The sequence below is a fragment of the Chenopodium quinoa genome, unplaced genomic scaffold (genome assembly GCF_001683475.1).
Source record: "Chenopodium quinoa cultivar QQ74 unplaced genomic scaffold, ASM168347v1, whole genome shotgun sequence".
In the NCBI taxonomy this organism is placed as follows: Eukaryota; Viridiplantae; Streptophyta; class Magnoliopsida; order Caryophyllales; family Amaranthaceae; genus Chenopodium; species Chenopodium quinoa.
Window position 1 is genome coordinate 2,101,280 of NW_018744460.1, and position 22,867 is coordinate 2,124,146.

Consider the following 22,867-nt stretch of genomic DNA (forward strand, 5'->3'; position numbering starts at 1 on the left):
AACGTTAATTACATCTTAAAAAGTATATTCCCAAAGGACTACATATATCATTACTAATAAAATAATTGTGCACCCAATCCACGTAGAACGAGGGACACTAGTACTAGTAGTACCAATATATAAACACTCGTCCGTCGGCTCTATTGTTCACCAACGCAAAAAGTGGCATCAGTATAATCATATTCCACCTTTCCTTCTTTCTCTCTCCTCTCCACTAAAATATTCAATATTCTCCTATTTTTCTGGCAACTAGAGAGAGAAAAAATGGAGGACATTGATGATCTTCCAAAAAACCCAGCAAATTACACACCTCTCACTCCTCTTTGGTTCTTGGAAAGAGCCGCTACTGTTCACCCCACCAGAACTTCCATCGTCCATGCCTCTATTCGTTACACGTGGCTTCAGACTTATCATCGTTGCCGTCAATTTGCCTCCGCTCTTTCTCGCCGTAACATCGTTACTGGTTCTACGGTAATCCTCATCTTCTCCATCTTTTTTTTTTTTTATTTTTTTTTTTACTATTTTTAGTTTGATTAAATTACAGATTAGTTTTGATTTATCTGGTAGATGTCGTATTATTGAATTGAATTGAATTAAAATTTAAATTATTGAAAAAAAAAGTCAAAGGATAAGTTTGAGTAGTTTTTTATAATTATTACGAGTATTATTTTATTTTTCAATTGTGTTTTATTGCCTAATTTGTAATGGAGTATTCCTTAGGAAATTAAATTTAACATAAATAATATCAACATTTTACCATTCATATCAGTCTAATTTTCTCTCTTTAATGGGATACAGTAGTGTAGTGTTTTGTTTACGTAATGGACCGGGCCGGGTCATAGGTGGGTCGGGTCCAAATTGGGCCGAAAATGTTGTGCTTAAACCACTCTTTCCGCCAATTTCAGGGCCTAATTGTACAGTTAACTCAAAAAATTTTAACTTTAGATTGCTCAAATTGTTAAATAAAATTTTAAAATGGGCTGGGCTGGGTCAAACCCAAATTTCTGGCCCAAATGTTATACCCATAGGCCATAGCCATTTTTGGGCCGGGCCGGGCCGGTCCGGGATAACTTTGACTTTGGTATATTCCTTGTACGATATACCTCCGTAGTCTGTATAAAGTTACTATAAGTAACTTGGATTTAATTGTTACATTTCGATTTTTTATGCGATTCATATACTAATTTTAGACGGTAATTATTTACAAATTTACTACTATGGAGTATTAAAACAAAATATATACGTTTCATAATATTTTATTTGATTTTATATCAACGTATAATTAAAATGTCAATGATAAAAGCTAGCAATGAGAAATATTGTAGTCAATAATAATAACTAAATACTAAAACTGATAACGAGAGTGACACGTATCACGTCCTGGTGCTGTTTTTTCCATCCAAAACTCTCCTTCCCTTTTTAACTTTTCTTTAGTGAATATTTGATACAACCATAATAATTTGATTCCAAATCTTTTATATAATCTTTATGACAAAAATATTCCTTTTTATTTGGTATTCATAATTCTTCCATACACATTTACTTTAAAATATTTTTCCAAACTCCTTTTTAATTATCTGGTAAACAGAGTAATGTTAGATTTTACCAAAAAAAGTAATACTCTGTAATAAAATTGATTCATATTATTAATTTTAAAGAAATTACTTTAAAACATCATTTTTATTTGTTAGATATAATTATTAATTAGTTTAAAAAAAAATTAGATTTATTGTGCATGGCACGTGGCCTAGGCTAGTGATTAATTAAAATTGGGACATTATTAGAACTTGTCAAAACTTATTAGAGCTTATTTGAACTAATATCTCAGAAAATACTTAATGAATAGAGCCATTTCGAATGATTGGTGTAAGAAGGTCTTAGTAACAAATTATTGTAATTTTTTTATTTGATATTGATGCGTCATGAGATCTTGATAACTATCATAAACCATAGAATTATGTAGCTATTGTTTGACTATAATTGCTATTGAATAGTGGTATGAAAATTATCTTTTGATAGCAAATAGGTGTTAGCCTTTGTTTTGCTGGAAAACTCAATGGATCAACTTTACTTTCGCCGCCTTTATGAACAGTGCCCCTTCCTAAATTTCGTGACAAAGTTGGCAATCGTCTTGTCACAGTTATTTAAATAAAATAAAGAGAGTATATTCTAGTATTAAAATATTAATGATTTTGAGAAAGAGTTATTAATTACAATTATTGCACTTCATTTAATTAATACGAAAATTAATTAACGGTCTGCATATGACAAAGAATACGAAATGAGCTTTGTAAAAGACAGAACACTAAAAAAAAAAAGACAGAAAACTGTACTATTTTTGGTTGTTATGTGAATTAATTCCGAGCTTTTAGTCATGTATGATTCATTTATTATTATTTTCTTATTTAATTAAGTTTTGTTATTAATGTTCATATTGTATTAAAGAAGTGTTGGATTGGATGGTATGAAAGGATCAAAACATGTACTTCGTATTTTATTTGGTCTGAACTTTTACGTAAAATTTATATTATGTACAAAGTTTATACATATAAAATTTAGCCTACATAATTCTGAAGTCACTTTTAAAAATATATTGCAAATAAATGGGCTATAGCATAATAAAATGCATTGACTGATGAAAGTGATGATTGTGGTGAAAAAAGCTTGTAGTTGACTGATATTGAGAATCATTACATTCAGGAAACTTGTACTTGGGAATTGGGATGCAGTTGAATTGGTCTGACATACTTGGTAATTGCTATTGACTAAAAAAGTTGGCTGATGGCTTGGTTTTGTGATTAGTGATAGCCAGCCGTTTGGCCTAGATTGTAATGGTTGGAAATCAATCAAATCATTCATCGTGTTTAAGCTCTTGGCTATGTGTAGCATATTAGACTTAGGCAAGGGAGTTAATTATGTATTGTGGCTGAGTTCTTGGAGAGATTCTTATATACACTCGGGTGCACAGTGCTCCTAAGGGTATTTTTTGCTCATTTTGATGATTATTGCTCATTCAATCATCAAATGAGCAAAAAAATACCCTTGGGTGCACCATACACGTGGGTGTATATAATAATATTCGGAGTATTTGAGTATGAGTTATATTTACGGTGGTTTACACAAGGAAAATCATCTAAAATTAGAAGGTGAAATCATCAAGTTCATGTTGCTACATAAGCAATACATCCATTGCATTAAACTTTGAAAAATAGAGGTTATAGATCTCTAAAACGCATTTTGTCTTTGTGTGGTGATCCTTTAAACATACGAAGTATTTGTTTTTTCATCATCAAATTCTTCTGTAGCTGGAATGTTGCTGAATATGTCTAGTTTTTTTACAAACAGGTATCAATTATTGCTCCTAACATTCCAGCCATATATGAGGCTCATTTTGGAGTTCCAATGTCAGGAGCCGTATTGAACACGGTAAATATACGTCTTAATGCACAGACAATAGCTTTCTTGCTTGGTCATTCTGCTTCAGAAGTTGTAATGGTGGACCAAGAATTCTTTACTTTGGCTGAGGAAGCATTGAAGATAGTGGCTGATACAAGCAAAGGCAACTTTAAGCCACCAATTTTGATTGTCATAGCTGATGAAAGTTGTGATCCTAAAGGACTCCAGTACGCATTGAGCAGAGGTGCCATTGAGTATGAAAAGTTTCTGGAGACAGGTGACCCAGAATATGCTTGGCAACCACCAAAAGATGAGTGGCAGAGTATTACACTAGGTTATACTTCTGGTACAACCGCAAGCCCTAAGGGTGTGGTCTTGCATCACCGCGGAGCTTATGTCATGGCCCTGAGTTGTGCTCTAGTCTGGAACATGACTGAGGGAGCTACTTACCTTTGGACTCTTCCTATGTTCCATTGTAATGGATGGTGCTACACTTGGACTCTAGCTGCTATGTGTGGGACCAGTATATGTCTTAGGCAGGTAATTCAATTTGCTTTCATCTGAACAGAATTATATACACAGCCTTCACCTGCTCCCCTCTTGAAATTGAAGTCTGTTATGTTTTAAATCTTTGCTATTCTCATTGTGTTCTGTTATTGATTGTAAATGATGGGTTCTGTTCGTTTGACGATCAGTTAATATCAGCAGCTTAGAAAATCTAAATAGTGCAGTATGACGACATTGCATTTAGTAATTTTCCCTGCATAAAAAGGCTATGTCTAACCGCATGGCCTTTCTCTTATAAGAATTTGGATAATACATAAAACTTTTTGCTGCTTTCTGTACAACTAGGTAATGTTGGATTTTAAAAACTTGTTAATGTTGTTATAGGAGCTCGTTTTTGAGTTATAATGCCGTGTTTCATTTTGCCATAATAATGATTAATGAATCAATTAGTATGCCATAACTGATTACTCAGTAGTTCCTTTCATGCTCATGGTGGTGAGTGGAGACATCCATTTATAATAGAATGAAAGATTTTGAAACTTTTGTATTCCAACATACTAAATTAAGATGGTTTATTAAACAATTTACACTTTATATTCATTGTGAACTAGCATAAAGTTGTTGTAGATAGGATCAAGGGTCATTTCGTAACAACCTAACCACCCCCCCCCCCACCCACCCACCCAACACACACACACATTACGTAGACAGGAGCCTCTTTAGAGGTATTGAAATAATGTTGTAGATTTTTTTCATTGATAATATTCATTGTTGGGAGTAGTAAAAGCATGTCTGTAAATCTGTGAAGAATTCACCATCGATGTGATGTTGTTACCTTATTGTTTGGCTTGTAAAACTATCAGTTCCAGGGGTTTCCGTGACAGTTGCTTCAAAATTTTTATGGCCTTTCTAAAATAACAGTTTATTTACTTAAAATTGCATGTTTTTCGAGAAAGAAAACAAGAAATTAGTTATAAGTAAATCAGCATGAAGTTAACACTTGCAAAATTCCAGTATATTAATGTTTTTTTCATTTGGATATTTCCTGTATAATAACATATATATATTTGTGCCTCACTTGTATACTTTTTCCTGGCCTTTTTTATTATTTTAGGTGACTGCTAAGGGAGTTTACCAAGCCATTGCCAAACATAAAGTAACTCATTTCTGTGCGGCTCCTGTGGTGCTCAACACTATCGTCAATGCAAAAAAAGAGGACAAAATCCTTCCTCTACCACATGTTGTGCACGTCATGACAGCTGGTGCTGCCCCGCCTCCCTCCGTGCTCTTTGAAATGTCCCGTATTGGCTTTCGTGTTGCCCATACGTATGGGCTTTCTGAAACTTATGGGCCCTCTACTATATGTGCATGGAAACCAGAGTGGGACTCCCTTCCTCCAGAAGAACAAGCCCGCCTTAATGCAAGGCAAGGTGTTCGGTATATTGGTTTAGAAGGTCTTGACGTTGTCAACACTCAAGATATGAAACCGGTACCCGCTGATGGGAAGACTGTTGGGGAAATTGTTTTCCGGGGGAATGCAGTGATGAAGGGCTATTTAAAGAACCCCAAAGCTAATGCGGAGGCTTTTGCAAATGGGTGGTTCCATTCCGGGGACTTAGCTGTGAAACACCCTGATAACTATATTGAAATTAAAGACAGATCAAAGGACATAATCATATCTGGTGGTGAAAACATTAGTAGCGTGGAAGTAGAAAATGTTATGTACTTTCACCCGGCTATATTGGAGGTATCAGTGGTTGCAAGACCTGATGAGAGGTGGGGGGAGTCCCCCTGTGCATTTATTACACTGAAGCCGGATGTTGATCAATCGAATCAGCAGCATCTGGCTGAGGACATTATGAAGTTTTGTCGGGCCAAAATGCCTGCTTACTGGGTTCCAAAATCTGTTGTATTTGGTCCCTTGCCAAAGACTGCAACGGGAAAGATACAGAAGCATGTATTGAGATCAAAAGCTAAAGAGATGGGACCTGTGAAGAAGAGTCGACTGTAAGTATACTCTTTGATGTTTTACCTTTGTTGAGTTTGTTCTTATTCTCTTTTCTATATTTTATTTAATTATTGAAATAAGCAGCAAAAAATGTGCTTGCTGTTGTACAACATTGTCCAGTCCTACCCGCCCCTCCCAGGTACAAAAGCACAAAAGAAGGTCTGTTCTTTGTATAACATTGTAAAATTTATGTTGACAACATTGTTTTGTGTTGTTATTGATTGAACTATCTTTACTACATATTTGTAATGGTGATTTTGATGGTTGGCAATGATATATGAGAATTGAAATTCAGTGTATGGATTTCATATTTGGATTGGCAATCCAGGAGCCAAGTAGCATTCTACTAGCAATCGAGAAGCATTGTTCAGATACTCTATTTTATATAGGCTTAAATTTTGTTTATCATTCATAGTTTTGTAACTTGCGTTATCATTGTATTATTGGTTTTAAGAAATTGCTTCTGTAGTACTGTATGAGTCACTAGGTCAAATGATCGGTGTGGCGGAGTAGACAGTTTTGGGTGGAGAAGTGGCATTACATCATATAGTTTTGGTAGTACTTTGAATAATTATGGTGGTACTTTGAAATAATTGTGGTGAATCTGGGTGGTACTTAGGATAGTTTGCGGTGTATGTTTTATGGTGGTAACTCGTCAAATGATTGGTGTGGCGTTGTAGACAGTTGTGATGGTTTGGATGTGCAAAATTTGGTACCTCTCGCGAGTGATGTATTATTCCTCTCGCTGTATGTAGTTCCAAGTATACTAGTTGACCCGACTCACATGAGTTCCACAGGGTCATGATCGGAATCTGGAACTATATCAACTTTCTCCCTGAACTCATACCTGGGTTCAGGGAGACTAACGATTAAACTTGAACGACTAATCAGTATTGTTAATTAATTACGGATTTAAGACTTGGAGACCCATGACCGAATCAAGAATTAACTTTGGACAATAATGATAGAAGGGGACTACAAACTACGGAACTAGTGTTGTTGCCTTGAATTTTTTTTGAGATGCCGGTTTGTCTAACTAATTCTCTTGAATACCACCCCTAAATTCGTTATTGCATTGCATCCTTCTGATAGTTGTGAATTTACATAATTATCTTTATATAGGCTATTGATTGAGAGTATACATGAAATTTTGACCATATTTTATGGAGACCAAGTTAGCCATTTATTTTTCCTTTTCATAGACGGGTAATTAATGGATTAAAACACTTGATTATTACTCAAAGTATTGATAATCGGATATATTTAAAAAAAAAAAAAATTAACGTGACACCCTTTCCTCATATAATGACCCTTTACTTCAAATTAGTTCATACCATTTTGAGTAATAAAAATTTAAGACCTATACTGATGATTTGAATCATCAACGTTGTAACCTAGAATTATAACAATTCCAGCTTTAGGTATACTTCTGAACACAAATTTCCCCCAAATTCAATTGATCATATAACCCTAACTCAGATTTTATTGAGAAAAGATTGGCATTTGTTGCTAAACCATGAATTAAAGGCTGGGAGGGTGGTTCTAACCCCACAATCTGTGGTTAGTATTTTGCACAATCATGAAAACTTGTTAATTTCAATTAGGTTTTATATTTGGGTTTTGAATATTAATCCATTATTCCAAAAGAATCAGCAAATTCGCGGTGTTTTGGGTAATAATCTATATAGAAAAGGTCCGGTTTTGTTGAATGCTGAGTTAGTTGAGGATATTAGGAGTTCTGGGTATCAGATTACTGAGGATTTTATATGTATTTTGATTGGAAGTTGGGGTAGATTAGGTTTAGCTAAGTATTGTGTTGAGATTTTTGGACAAATTTCATTTTTGGGTCTTAGTCCTACTACTAGGTTATATAATGCTGTACTTGATGCTTTGATAAAGTCGAATTCGCTTGACTTGGCGTATTTAAAGTTCCAGCAGATGTGTGCTGATTATTGTAAACCGGATAGGTTCACCTATAATATCCTTATTCATGGGGTTTGCAAGGCCGGAGTTGTCGATGAAGCTCTTCGGTTGGTTAAGCAGATGTCGAGTTTAGGTTATGCACCTAATGTGTTTACATATACCATACTAATTGATGGATACTGTAATGCTAATAGGGTAAATGATGCCTTAAGGGTTTTGGAGACAATGAGGGTTAAGAAAGTGGCTCCTAGTGATGCTACATATAGGTCACTGGTGCATGGAGTGTTCCGTTGTCTTGGGAAAAATGAGGCATTTAAACTGTTATCTGGATTTGTTGAGCGAGAATCAATTTTGCCTAAAGCACTTTGCGATACTATATTGCTCTGCCTCTCGAATGACTCTATGGCCAGAGAGGCAGCTTCATTTTTGAGAAAATGCAGGGAAAGAGGCTATCTGCTTGATACTTCTGTTTTTAACATCACAATGAATTGTTTAATAAAGAAACTGAATGTTGAGGAGACTTGTGAAATAGTGGATAGCTATATAGAATTAGGTTTAAATCTATCGTTTCAAAGTTATCTTACCCTAATTGAAACTTTGTTCAAAGGGGGAAAAGAGAGAGAAGGAAGTCAGTATTTGATGCAGATGTTTCAAGCTGGATTACTATCAAATGTGAACTCGTACAATATGGTAATAGATTGCTTGCTGAAAGCTAGGATGGCTGAAGAGGCACTAGATATGTTCTTAGGGATGCAACAAGGAGGCATTACACCAAACCTTACTACTTTCAATACATTAATTGATGGGTGTTTTAAAACTGGGAAAATAGACAGGGCTTGTGAATTCTTGGTGACGCTCTTACAGCATGGTTTTAAACCAGATATATTCACTTTTAGTACAGTAATTGATGGTCTCTGTCGGGTGAACAAGATTAAAGATGCATTTGATTGTTTTGCGGAAATGAAGGAGTGGGGTGTTAATCCTAATTCAGTGACATACAACATATTGATTCGCTCTTTGTGCATTGTTGGGGATATTTCTCGTTCCATTGCATTGTTTAAAAAGATGCAAGCTGATGGAATAAGCCCAGATGCTTATTCATTCAATGCTTTGATTCAAAGCTTTTGCAAAATGAATAGGATTGAAAAGGCAAAACATTTGTTTGTCTCCATGCTTGCCTCGGGGCTGGCTCCAGACAGTGTCACTTATGGTGCGCTAATTAAATCAATGTGTGATACTGGTAAATCTCACGAGGTGATGGATATTTTAATGTCAATGGAAGCTAATGGATGTGTTCTGGATTCATGTACCTGTAATTTACTTGTCGATACCCTTGTAAAATTGGGTCAGTTCAAAGAAGCCCAGGAAGTTGTCAGTAAATGCAACCAGTGGGGTGTATCAGTGAAGTCTGTCTCAATTTTGTGAGCCTTGATTTCAAGTCCTGTTCTGGGCCTTCTGGCATTTGAGCTGCCCCGAAGGAGGTTTAGTCCCAAAGCATATGCTGTGTGTTCCCATTTACTGCTGACTTGGCTGCATCAGAGGTAATGAATGGTCCTCATAAACTACTCTCAAAGAAATTAAAGTGACAGAGGGATGGCAATGGGTTAGACTTGGATCGGATTATGCAAAATCCGACTCCGACCCTATAAGATGTCGGATTTTTAATTTGCCTTCGCCTCCGACTCCGACATCCGACTCCAAGAATCTGACTTCGATCCGACTTATATTTCCAACATCCGACTCCGACTTTAAATTCAATTTTGTCCCTATAATCAATAGCAACCCATATATAATCAACTTCAAAGACCTATAATTTCATGAATTGAATATAATATAATATATATATATATATATATATATATATATATATATATATATATATATATATATATATATATATATATATATATATATATATATATATATATATATATATATATATTCATAGAAAAGTCAGAGTCGGATCGGATAAGTCGAATTCTAATTAGGCTCCAACTCCGACCCTCCTCCGACCCAGAGTCGGATTTTTTAAACGAAGTCAGATTCAAATTATTATTTCTCTTCGGATTTTTTTCTTCAAATCGGATCGGACTAGAAGCGAATTCGATTAGATTGCCATCCCACTAGGCAACTTAGAAGAAGGATCACCAAGAGTCCAAGATTTATGCTCTCTTATTCTAATTATTTATGGCTAGACTCTAGTCTAGGCATCATCCCCTACACCCCTCTCTAAACACATCGTTTAACACCCCTTCCCCCATCTACCTACTTTCATAGTTTCTGCAGTATTATACCCTCACAAAATGCAGCATACTATTACTCCCTAAAATCCTAAAAAAATTTCAGTAACTTCCTCTACCCCACAAATATATATACCCAAAAAAAAAAAAAAAAAAAACATCTTGTTCTCTCTTTATTTTCCCTCTCCATTATCTCTCTCATCTAAGCTTTAAAACTTCAACCATGGCGGACATTAGAGACGAAGTCAAACAACCGAAGCAAATTTCACCGAAAAAAAGTAGCGAAAATCAAAAGAGTAAGTATAAATGTTCATATAATTTTATTTTTTTTAAAAAAAAAAAAAAAAAAAAAAAACTAATTTTTTGAGAATTTATTTGTGATTGTGTTTCAGGAAACAAATTGATAGTTTAATAACTGAAAATGTATATATGTAAGTATTTATGTTAATAATTCATCAATTTCAAAGTGATTATTTCGAATAATTAGTAAAATTAACATCTACTTGCTTCAATTTCATTTTTCAGTTTGGAGAAATCTATTTCAGAGAACAGAAACAACGATTCTTCAAAAATGTAAGTATATTACTCAAACTTCTTAAATTTACAAGAATTTATTAAATGGTTTATAATGTAAAAATTGAGATGATGGTGAAACACCTCTACAAAAAAACCGGCGAACAAAAATCTCCTATTGTAGATCCAACACTTTCAAAGATATACAAGCGTTAAGGCTGCAGATGTAAAAATAGTGTCTCGGATGCTTAGGTAAAATGAACAATTATAAAGCACTATATGTTCATTTTCATATCATATTATGAAAATATTCACATGTTTACCTATAATTACATGTTAATATGTATTTATTAACATATTCAGATTTGATTTTTTTTTTATTTTAAATATGTGTTATTGATTTGTATAAAACATTATGAACGCATGCATACAAAACTTGGTAATACATTCAAATGTTTTTTAATAGTTTATATATGTGCATTTACATTTATTAATATGTTCATTATTTTTAAATATTATGAGCATTTTTACATACATATATGAACATTTTTAAATGCATAATAAACAAAGCTAGATTATAGTTTTATACCATTTTAAGTGAAACATTTGATGAAATTTAGAGATGGATATGTTATTCATATTTTATAATTCATATATGAGCATCTACCTGTAAAAAAATATGCCATTTATATTAAAAAATAATGTTCATTTGTAGATACATATATGAACATATATGAAATACATACTGAACATTTTTTTTTCTTCATATAAATTGATATAATCTATATTGTAGTGATGTGTCATTTAAAGTGGCAATGAGGATTACACAAATTGTGAAGTTTACATTATGAAACACATGGAAACATTCACTGGTGATCAAAATAAAAAATGGATTTGTGACTTAAACCCAAACAATGTAAGTCCATCAAATGATCATTTACTTAAAATATATCGTTCATTTATATATTATTAAATAACAATTAATATTATATTATATATTCATTTTTATCAACAGGTAGACCAAATCAAGAAGCTGAGGATGCAATACACAACTCAACTAATGCTTTTGAAGAAAACACTGAATGTAGGATCAACAAAAGATTATCAAGAAAAATTACAAAAGAGTAGTATTACATGTTCATTTATAAATTTATATATGTTCATTTATACAAAGATATATGTTCTTATATGTGTTCAATAGAACTTATAGATTTTACTCGCTTAAGAGTCTTTATTTGGTATTTCTATTTTTTTTAATAGAATTTGATATTTCTTTTTTTAATATTGTATGTTAAATAGCTAGTATTTCTTTTTTTAACATATTTAACAACTCGGTGTTTTGTATCTATGAAATGTTCATTTGCAAATAATTTACATCACTAACAATATTAAGGTTGAAAGAAAACATTGCTTAATAGAAACACAACCTTAGATCCATTACATGATAAAAATATAAAATGCAGTCTCATGAAAGTAGTAATTTAAAAGCTATGGTTTCCTAATGTACTCCCTCATTTACCATTACTAGTGAACCTCTTAGCTACATTTGTATCAAAAAAGACTAAGAACTTATCATACTTAGTAGAAGTATGTCCTAAACCACCTCGAACACTTCATAGAACTAACACTAGTAGTAGCTTGAACAGTTCTTGAAACACTTGTAGTAGCTTGAACATTTGTTGAAGCACTAGCTAGAAGCAGCGTGAACATTCCTTGAAACAATAAGAGTATCTTGAGCATTTCTACTATTGGCTGCAATAATTATAATAAACAAATATAATATCAATAATGTTCAATTATATTATTATTATATTAAAAAACATATATATCTACATAAATGATCATTTATCATTACATAACTGAACATCTTTATAACTCTACACATTAACATATAATAAAATTTGTTCACTATTTAAAAGACATATGAACAAATACAAACCAATGATTATCATTAAAATAGACATATACACATATATATTGAAAATACAACAAAATTAACATAAAATTGATTACTGAACATAAATATATAACATAAATGATCATTTACTATTACAAAAGTGTACAACATTATAATTAATTATAAATGTACCAATACAACACAGAAAAATGATTAAAACAATCCAATAACAAAAATTATGAAACTATCAATGTTCATGTAATGCACATAACAGGAATTAAAAAAATAGAAATTAAAATAGAAACTAGACAAGATCAATAACAAGAAAATAAAATTAAATAATAAAGTTAGGTTCCAAAGTATAAAATAAGATCAATAAAACGATATAAGAAATAACAAGGCAAAAGCTAATGAGCGCCCCCGGGGCGTTAGATAAGAGAATTAAAGTGCAAATATTAGAGTAAAATTAACATTAATTGCACCGAACGACGCATGATTTTGTCATGAATTCCTAACTTAATACTATTTCAACCAATATAATTTAACCTTATCTAACGCCCCGGGGCGCTCGTTAGCAAGATCCTAATAACAAAAGGTTAAAGATATTCTTATAAATATTAGAGCCATTTGAGCATTTATAGGAATTTTTACATTTTTGGAAGATAATGGGAGGAAGTTGAGCACTCGATCTTTTGAACACTAGTAGCAACTTGATTATTTGCTTGACCATATAATTGGAATTTGAACACATTTCATAAACTTCATCAGCAGTTTTAAATTGTTTCGTTCCCCACTAACTCAGACTTACTTGCTTCTTCAAAAATAATAATATCCTTTTTTCCCATTGCAATAATGTAACATGTAATAAATTACATTAGCAATAATGTTCAATTATAATTATGCATTTGGTCAATTACAGTTGAATTACCAAATGTAAAACATAAATGATCATCTATCGTCATATAACTGAACATTATTTCTGAAACTACAAAATAATGATAATCATTAAAAAAAAGTCACATGTACAACATATAATTCCATAAACACAAGTATATATATAAATGAACATTTATAATTACATAAATGAACATTATTACAACAGAACAAATATAAAATATATTCACTAGTTAAAATGTATATGAGCATTTATAAAACAATGAAAATAATTGAAATTCACATGTACAACATAAGTATTCAAATACAACTACAATAAACATATACAAGTATTTTAATACATAAAAAATACATTAAATATAAATGAACATTTACTGTTACAGAAGTGATCATTATTTTAACTAAGATTATTTTTTTACGACGCACAAAACTGGTAAAAATAATCGAATAGCAAAATTAAAACAACAATATATACTCATACGAAACGCACAAAACTGGAATAAACAACAATCAAAAATACAAAAAAAAAACCCGAATTAGATGAACAATACAAACTAAATTATTAATCAACTAATAACAACAATAACAAAACCAAAGCATTATCAAAATTAAAGTCAATACAACAAAAACTATGAAATCAGATCATTATAATCATCCAATTACAATTGTAAAACAAAGCATTATCAAAACAATTGACTAATTATCATTAAAAGTAAGAATTACTTATATTGATCTCCATGAAAGAAGAGAGAGAAAATTGAAAAACAATAAATCAAAAAAAAAACCAGGAGAGAGAAAATGAAATTGGTGAAAAAGAGGAGAGAGAAAATGAAATTGGTGAAAGAAATGAGAGAGAAAATGAAGTCTATAAAAATGTTTATATACAGTATTTATTTGAATGGAAGGTAAAGAAGGGAAGGAAAAAAAATTATGCAAAAGTAGCTGCTTGATAAAACGACGTAGTATAGAAAGGGGGTGTAGGGAAAGCTACATACACTAGAGTCTAGTTAAAAATTTGTACTCTTATTCTTAGACCTTATCACTTTTGGTCTTTCCGATAAGCTTTGCAAAGATGAACCAAAGCCCGATTCGCCTTTTAGCTTGAAGTTGATTCGACCCAGTTATTATATACCGGCAAGTCCAGACCTTATGAGACAAGCTTGTAGTACATATAAAATGAACACCATGTCCCGGCTCTATAAGATAATCATATTCATTTTTAATACACTACTAAATGGTCATTAGAAAACAGAATCCCCACCCCCAAAGTGTCTTATAGTGAGATTTGATCTTACAATCTTTTGATTAAGAGATGCACATCTTTCTACTAGAGGATAAAAACAATTTTCTTTTAATTGTTAAAGAGGTTGAATGATCTGTTCATCTATATACTGTATTACTGTATAAGACTATTGCATTATAGTATAACAATTAACAAACCAACCCCCCCTCCCCCCAAAAACAATATTGTGACATATGGCATGAAAAATTTCTTCAAAAGCGTCGTTAATAGTGATGAGATGTTTGTTTGTATCTATAATCACAAATTAATCTGTCTAAATCTTTATATTTTCCAATATATAATCGTATATATAGGGAATCATAAGGATAGGGATACAACGCAATACAAGGTCACAAATACTTGTACTCGTATTAGATATCACCTTTCAAATATTACTTTAAACCTAAGGTACATATATGCTAGGCTAATTAACATCCACATCTTAATTTAATATATTTGTTTTAAAATGATATCGAGAATTGATGGGGTTTGTGTTCGTGTGTGTTTTATCTATAATCACAAATTTGATCTATTTAAGTCTTAATTTTTTTTAATACATAATCGTATATTTAGGGAATTATAAAGATAGTGATCGTCTTGATCTATATAGTTCAATACAAGGTCAGAGAACTTGTATTAGATATCACCTTCGAAAGATGAATTAACACCTATAGTCCTACATACTAGCTTAACTGATTGACATCCACATCTCGACTTAATCATACGAGACACAAATTAAATTCTTAAAATAATCCCAAGAATTGAAGATGCAAGACGGCATTGCATGTGTTAATGATAGATGAGATCTCAAGATATATCTATATATCTCTTATTATATTTTATCTTGAACATACATTATATGTGTAGACGACACTACTCTTCAATCTGTATAAAAGCGATGGATATGATCTTTATATTAAATGCAGCTAAGTATTATTGTAAGGTTGTGGTGTTCGAGTGGTGTTTGAACGATATATCCATCACTATACCATGTAGTCTAAGGTTCCCAAGCAAATTGGAATGGAATTGATGATAAGATTTTGGGTTTATTATATTATAGTTTAGCTTAGTTGGCATAACTATCTTCTCTATCCACAATCCTAATCATTGATGTGGATATACAAAAATAAGTTATGTACACAAATAAAATAAGGAACCACTTCAAAGACCTCATAAATGTAGCCGTATTTGGTATGGTGGAAAGGGTTGTACTCTATATCTCGTAACATTGAGGTTATGTGATCAATTTACACTAAGGACACTTTGGGGATGGGAAGTCTCTTACCCATCCCCCTCACTTTCAAGGGGGTTTGCTCATTAATCCAGGTCGGGTGACCTGTATGAAGTTTCGGTCTGATGTATGACACTTTAGCCTCACAAAACAACAATAAAAAAAAAAAGCCTTAGTACCAAAATGATTTGGAATTGACTCAAAAAATATAAAATTAAAATTTGCACTCGGTTTGGAAGATTATTGGGGGTTGTAGATTGTGATAATCAATAATAGGCCTTATAAATTACAACGAACGAAATTTCATGTTGATTTTCCCTCGGAAAAAAACCCAAAGTAGGTTTTTTTTTCTTAAAAAAAAAATATTGTATAATTTTAGACATCGAGTATACGTAAAGAATGAGAGTAACAATAATATGAAAAGGGAAAGAAATAACAAAACAATCATATGATATAATTGAATCTAAACAAGGAAAAGAAGGGCTAATCTAAAATCATCTCAAATGTACAATTTTTTCAGCGAGGGTGCATAAATTATGAAATAGACATCATACGTTTCATACCTACTTGGGAGTGACAATTATTTAGAACACCGATACATACATTTAACGATTTTTTAAGTTTACAAGATTACATACAGTTAAATTTAAGTACAATTTAAAGTAATACGGGGCACATAACATTAAGGGGCCAACGGGGTATCAAATAATGATCAACAACCTTGCTTTGTCAAATAACTCACCATCCAAAACTTATGAATTGAAGCATCAACTTATAAAATTGACAAGAAGATTATCAAAGGTGGTTGAAATTACTCATTAGCATCTTGAATATAGATCGACCGTTATGCATGGATGTGGCTTTTGTGGAGATGCGTAGATGGGCCTTATTTATATTCTCTATTTTTTTTTTTTTTTTCCTCTATTAAATCTTATCTAATCCCATTTCTCATAATCTTGTATTTGGAGGGTCCCAAACCCCTTTAAAATCTTATGCGTTTGGACTTTGGGCTAAGGTAAGGCCCACAACTAGTATTTAAGTCCATTTTCAATTTATTTTTTTTTTTTTCGATTTTCTTACTTTCGTGTTAAAAATAAACATTTATGTTGGCTGGATGGATTGATACAAAATCCTAGTTTTGGGATCAACTTCCATTACAGACAACATGGTCCAGGTTGCTGTTAGTCTGGTAGTTGAAGGCTCACCCCCTGTCTCCTTCATCTTAGTATTATATGATAACGTCGTAAAATTAGAAAATCTATATCTATATTAACAAGTATTTTTTAAAATACATATATCAGACGTCACATTATTTCATCCACTTAAATAATATCCTTTTTCATGAAGTATATTGTTTCTTTCCTGCTACATACAAAACTCTTTATTTTTCTCATAAGTAAAGACGTGAAGCAATCAAGAATTTGATTTAAAAAAATTAATATTGCTCCATAATAATTTGTGCATTATACGGGTGAAAAAGCTAATAATCTATGAAAAACTTTTAGCTAGCCATCAATTTCATGGCCAACTAGATTAGATCAAACATTATTAGATTTATAGATTGGTTTATGTATAGATTAATTACATGATTAAGTTAGATGATTGCATGTATTTCGGATAGGAAAGCCGTCTGTTGGCTAAAAGGACGTGCAATTTTACGTGTAATAAATACTTTAATAAGTCCCTACCAAAATTACAATTGGAATCAAATGGATCAAATAGTGTTAATCAGAACAGTAGAACACACTAATTCATTTAAAGTATATGAAGGCCCAAAAAAATAAAAGAATTAAACAATTTTTTTTTACTTTATTGGAAAATGTTGAGCATATATGATACAAAATATCAATAACTTAAATACTTCGTAATAAAACAGACACTAGGAATGACACGTGTCAATTAGGATGTAGTTTTTTCCCTCCAAAAACACCCCCTTTCCTTTTTTTTTTGCTAAAATCTTCTTTGAGAATTTTTGTATAATATAACTATCATAATATAATTCCAAATCTTTTATATATATGTTTAAATAGTAAATGTATTCCTTTATAATTATTACTCCGTTTCCCATAAATATTACTTTGTATAACAAATCTTTAATACTTCATATTTTATTCTTTCAAATGATTTATATATTTTAAATAAGGTAATTTTGTAACAGTATTTGAATCTACTAAATAATAGATTCGTACTACATAAATTATTATTATTATTCTACATAAATTATTATTATTATTGTTATTGTTATTGTTATTGTTATTATTATTATTATTATTATTATTATTATTATTATTAAATGGGAATTTTGATTTTTTTTTAAAATACTTTAATTGGTTTCTCGCCTAATTCTAATATGAATAACCTAACAAAATGAAGAGAGTTTAATAACATATCGTAACATAATAAACACTTTATCTATGCATGTTATCATGTAAGAAAATTTGATTGATTAATTAAAATTTCATTCTTTTTATTTGTATCTCCAATACTTTCATATATTATCATATTTTAGGGATAAAAATTGACCAAATATCAAATCGGGGTTATTACTCCAGCCCATTAAGTATAATACATAATTTTAAATATTTATCTGAAAATATAAAGAAAATTGATACTAATTTATCATTGAATTTTTAAAACACTCATATACTTATTAGTCTAATCGACTCTTTCGTTATATTTCATGTCTTATTTCATTATATACACAAATTAATAAGATAATAAATATGTTATACTTGGATTTTATCTATGTTATTTTCAATACAATTTTTTTTTTCTTTTATTGAATAAAAGTAGTAAAATTACCGTGCATGGCACGGGACCTAATCTAATTATGTCAAGATAGCTGAGACAAAGGTTAGCGACTGGAGTTAAAGTGAGGTTAATTTTTTTTTTTTTTTAAAAAAAACAGTAAGATACGAGGGTTCTTACTATCACAGAAAGATCGAACCCTCCCACTAATAGAAATGAGGGGATATGGAGGGACTAACAAAAAAAAAAAAACCTGTAAGATACGAGGGTTCTTACTATCACAGAAAGGAGGGTGATGATCGAACCCTCCCACTAATTGAAATGAGGGGATATGAAGGGACTAACCATCCCTCCACTCCTACTTGATCCTCAAAGCACAAATGTTGAAATGCATGTACGAGTATGGAGTACCTATGTAGTAACTTTTTCAATTAACTTTTACTTTCAATATGAAAGCGATAACAAGGTTATTTTAATTTAATTTTTACAAAAAAAAAAAAAAAAAAAAAAACGGCGGCTCACGTCGATTATTCATTTGGATCAAAAGATAACATTTGTCAAAATAAATATCCAATTCCAATAGGTCCATAATGCCTTAAATAATGACCACATTTCTCTCTTCCTTTCATTACCTGTTGTCATTAGTCCAAATGAACAAACTTTACTTGACCACTTTTTAAAGCAACAATTATTATAACAAAAGATCACAAACATTAAGTACTGTTTAGCTTTAATTTGGATAAACAACTTTTTTTATTAAGCTAAGATTCGCAAATTTTCTGTGCTATTATTCCTAATTTTTTTTATTTTTGAGAAAACCTAATAGAATTCTTTTTATTATTTTATTACTTCTAAATATAAATTATATTAAATGGTGAAATTAGAGCGTGTAAATAATGTAAAAGTCGACATGTATGGTGCAATATTATCAATAATATCACTAAGTTAAATATTTTCAAATAGCTTTGTGTGGTCACGACTCTCATGGATAGAAAAAGATTGAGGTAGGTTTTGCTACGTTGGTTATCATGGTAATTTCTCTAGGCAATTGCCGGCCTATAACCTACGTTTGATAAAAGAAAAAAAAAATAACCCAAAAGACTTATAAAAGCTTATGTACAAGTATAGCCTGCCTCCCATAACAATTGAATGATGAGGTAATTAATTAAAAGTTTCATGATTCCCATGATTTACCGGTTGATTTTGATGCGCAACCAACTTGAGGAAAACAGAATGAGTTTACCAAAGAAGTTTTAGAGTTTTTATCCCCTTCGAATATTAATTCGTACCTAAGACTAGAGTAGACATTAAGTTAGACCTTTAAAAGGTATGTGAGGAAAATAAAGAAAATAAAAGACCATCATTTGATTTTTATATGCATAAAAGTTTAAGGGACTTCATTTTATAAAACATAGAATAGAAATTAGAATGCATATAGAGCAAATTATTGGCCTATATATCCCATCTTATCTTTCAACCACTTGACGCTAATTGTCCCACTTGATATTAATGGCATGTATGCTTAGTTCGATCAATTGGTAGTAGTGGTTGACTGCATATTCCTAATTTCAATTAAAGTTTGCCAAGCCTAGCTTAATTTATAAGCAAATATGTTACATGAGTATTTGTTATACGCATTCCCACTCGTAGTACTTTGAGGGTACGGGATCCCTAGTCTGGTAGTCCTACCCTCCCGGCCTCCCCCCCCCCCCCCCCCCCCCTCCTCCTCCTCCCTTAATTTTTAAAGTTTCAAGCAGCTAAAGTAAGACAATTCTTTCTATCTATTAAAAGATAAATACAAAGTACGAAGTAATAGTACTTAGTAAATGTTTGTTGGAATTGAGTTATGTACGACCGCTTAAATATATACATACAATAATACTCGTATAGTGGTATTTAAGGACAAAAAAAGTACTTTTCCGATTCTATTGTTATTTAAGGTAAATTTAGACGAATTTTTTAAACAATTTTTTTAAAGCTTAAATAATGTATATTTTGATTAGTTTGTGTATGTGATGTCATTCTCACATTTGTCAGACTTATAAATTAGTAAAATTACCATGAGAGTTAAAAGGAGTTGAATGGCTAGAATGTACAAACTTAGAAAGTCAGTAAGAAAAAAAAACAAGTAAAAGCCGTGATAGAAATTTGTTTTGGAGCGACCAAATTTCACGTGCTTACAAAAAAATTACCAACTCTGATAAATTATTATCTTGAATTTTTGCGAAATCAACAATGGTGAATTGTGCCTCAACTTTTTGGCTGTTTCATCACTTTTAGGGGGTGTTTGGTAAATGGGAATTGAGGGTGGGAATGAGACTTTTAATTCCAAATAAAAAAAAAAAAAAAAAAAAAATCTCTTGTTTGTTAAATGAGATTGAGAATAAAGAAGGAAATGGAATTGGGAATAAATGGGGTGAATTTCCACCAATTTATTACATATGCAGGGTAGGTAATAAATGGATGAGAATGAGAATAAGTGAAAAATGACCTTTTTGTCATTAATGAAAAGAATGGAGGAGAAAGATTAGTAAGGATAATATTGTATTTTTGTTATTTATTCCCCATCTATTGCCATCTACTACTCAAACAAAGTATTGTCATAATTTATATATTCCTAACAATCAATTTTCAATCTCATTCCCACATTTTAATCCTCAAACTCCCATTCTCACATTCCAAACGGCCCGTTAAAGCTTAATTTAATTCACCAATAATACTCTACGCCTAAGATTGAACTTCTCAACCACTAATTGTTCGTTGCATTTTTGTCTTATAATTGTGATGAAGAATGCTTCGTAATCACTCGTGAAAAGATATTGTACGAGCCTATGTTCTCTTCATCTAAAATACGGTTAATTTTTTTTTTTTTATCTAAATGTTTTACCAAACTTTAACTAATACTCCGGAGTATTGTGTGAGGTACACATTTATTTTGCTAAAATATGAAGTAACACCTAAAAAATTATTACCATCGGAGTTTATATTAAATTTGTAGTCATATGTAGTTTTTCAACTATTTGATTTTCATTTCATACAAAAATAAATATATTTGATTAATTGATTTTCATTGTTTTTGTGATAAGCAAAGAATTAGAGAAATTGAATACTTGTAATAATAATAAAAAAAAAAATCTGGTCTAGTATAATACGGAGTATGCTTTATACAAGAATAAGGAAAGAGATTACAATGTACGGTAAAAAGAACAAAACTTTGAGCTACATGATTTCTAACTCTAGCTATATAAAGTTCTAATTTGGACCTCTAATTATAATGGAAGCTAAGTGAAAGTATTTCCTCTGTTTTTTTTTTTGTTTTTTTTTTGTCTAAATTGTCAGCTTGACATACATATATTCATCCATATCTATTGACAAGAAATTAAAGTGGATTCAAATTGATGATAACATTCGTGACATTAACATATATTCCAAAGAACTAATTTTAGGCAGCAAAAATTTGATTAACACAGTTAGGCAAGGAATAAATATACATTATCTTATCATAATAACAATAATCTAGTCATCATACAAAGTATATGTAATAATATTTTTATTTTTTTATGCAAATACAAAGTATATGTAATTAAATAGAGAGGGATGGTCTAATTGTCAAATTATATGCAAGAATATTAATTACGGACTATCTAGCTAGGAGTGTTTAGTCAATAGTAGCCGTCATTACCAATTGAAATTAAGATGCTCGCAATTTCTCGTCCGTGAACATCACCCCATTTGATAAAAATAATAACGTACCCCTAGTTTTCCTTAGACTTGTTCACTACTTAACGGCGGGATGATTTACGATTTACGGTTTTGGTTTGTTATTTTCAAATTTACTAGCTCGTAGTGATTTAAATTGAGTTGAACGATGTAAAATGTTTAGATCGAATTAAGATCTGCATATTTACCTATTGGTAAAAAGAAGTTTACATGCTCTTTCTAAACTTGTGTATGATACAATAACTATGTGTCATTACATATATACTATAAAGTAACGATGTATAAACATTTGTGTTAATAGAAAGAAAGGGGTTTGGTGAGTCATTCTAAAATGAAAGTGTAAGAATAATTTACAACATATTAAAAGAAAAGTGTAAAGAATATTCTAGAATAAAGGGAGTAGTAGATGGATCTGTAATAATGTCGTAGGAAATTAAAGTTTGCATTATTATAACTCATTTCATTACTTAAAATACATTGTATAGTACATATGGTCTAAAATGAGCTG

The 22,867-nt window shown here is 31.2% G+C and overlaps 2 protein-coding genes and 1 long non-coding RNA gene across 3 annotated transcripts; all 3 read left to right on the forward strand.

The window, feature by feature from the left end:
• Positions 1–128: 128 nt before the first annotated feature.
• Positions 129–6,234, forward strand: LOC110697212 (acetate/butyrate--CoA ligase AAE7, peroxisomal-like). The gene is made up of 3 exons (XM_021874565.1): positions 129–471; positions 3,346–3,936; positions 5,018–6,234. The coding sequence occupies exons 1-3, from the start codon at positions 265–267 to the stop codon at positions 5,912–5,914; spliced, it is 1,695 nt and encodes a 564-aa protein (XP_021730257.1). The 5' UTR covers positions 129–264; the 3' UTR covers positions 5,915–6,234.
• LOC110697376 (putative pentatricopeptide repeat-containing protein At3g16890, mitochondrial) lies at positions 6,002–9,374 on the forward strand. Its single transcript, XM_021874757.1, has 2 exons — positions 6,002–6,070; positions 7,310–9,374. Exons 1-2 carry the CDS (start codon positions 6,002–6,004, stop codon positions 9,257–9,259), a joined length of 2,019 nt encoding a protein of 672 aa, XP_021730449.1. The 3' UTR covers positions 9,260–9,374.
• Positions 9,375–9,814: 440 nt separating this feature from the next.
• Positions 9,815–10,679, forward strand: LOC110697418. Its single transcript, XR_002506483.1, has 3 exons — positions 9,815–10,370; positions 10,467–10,505; positions 10,600–10,679. It is a non-coding gene; the product is annotated as an uncharacterized LOC110697418 (long non-coding RNA).
• The last annotated feature ends 12,188 nt before the right edge of the window (positions 10,680–22,867 follow it).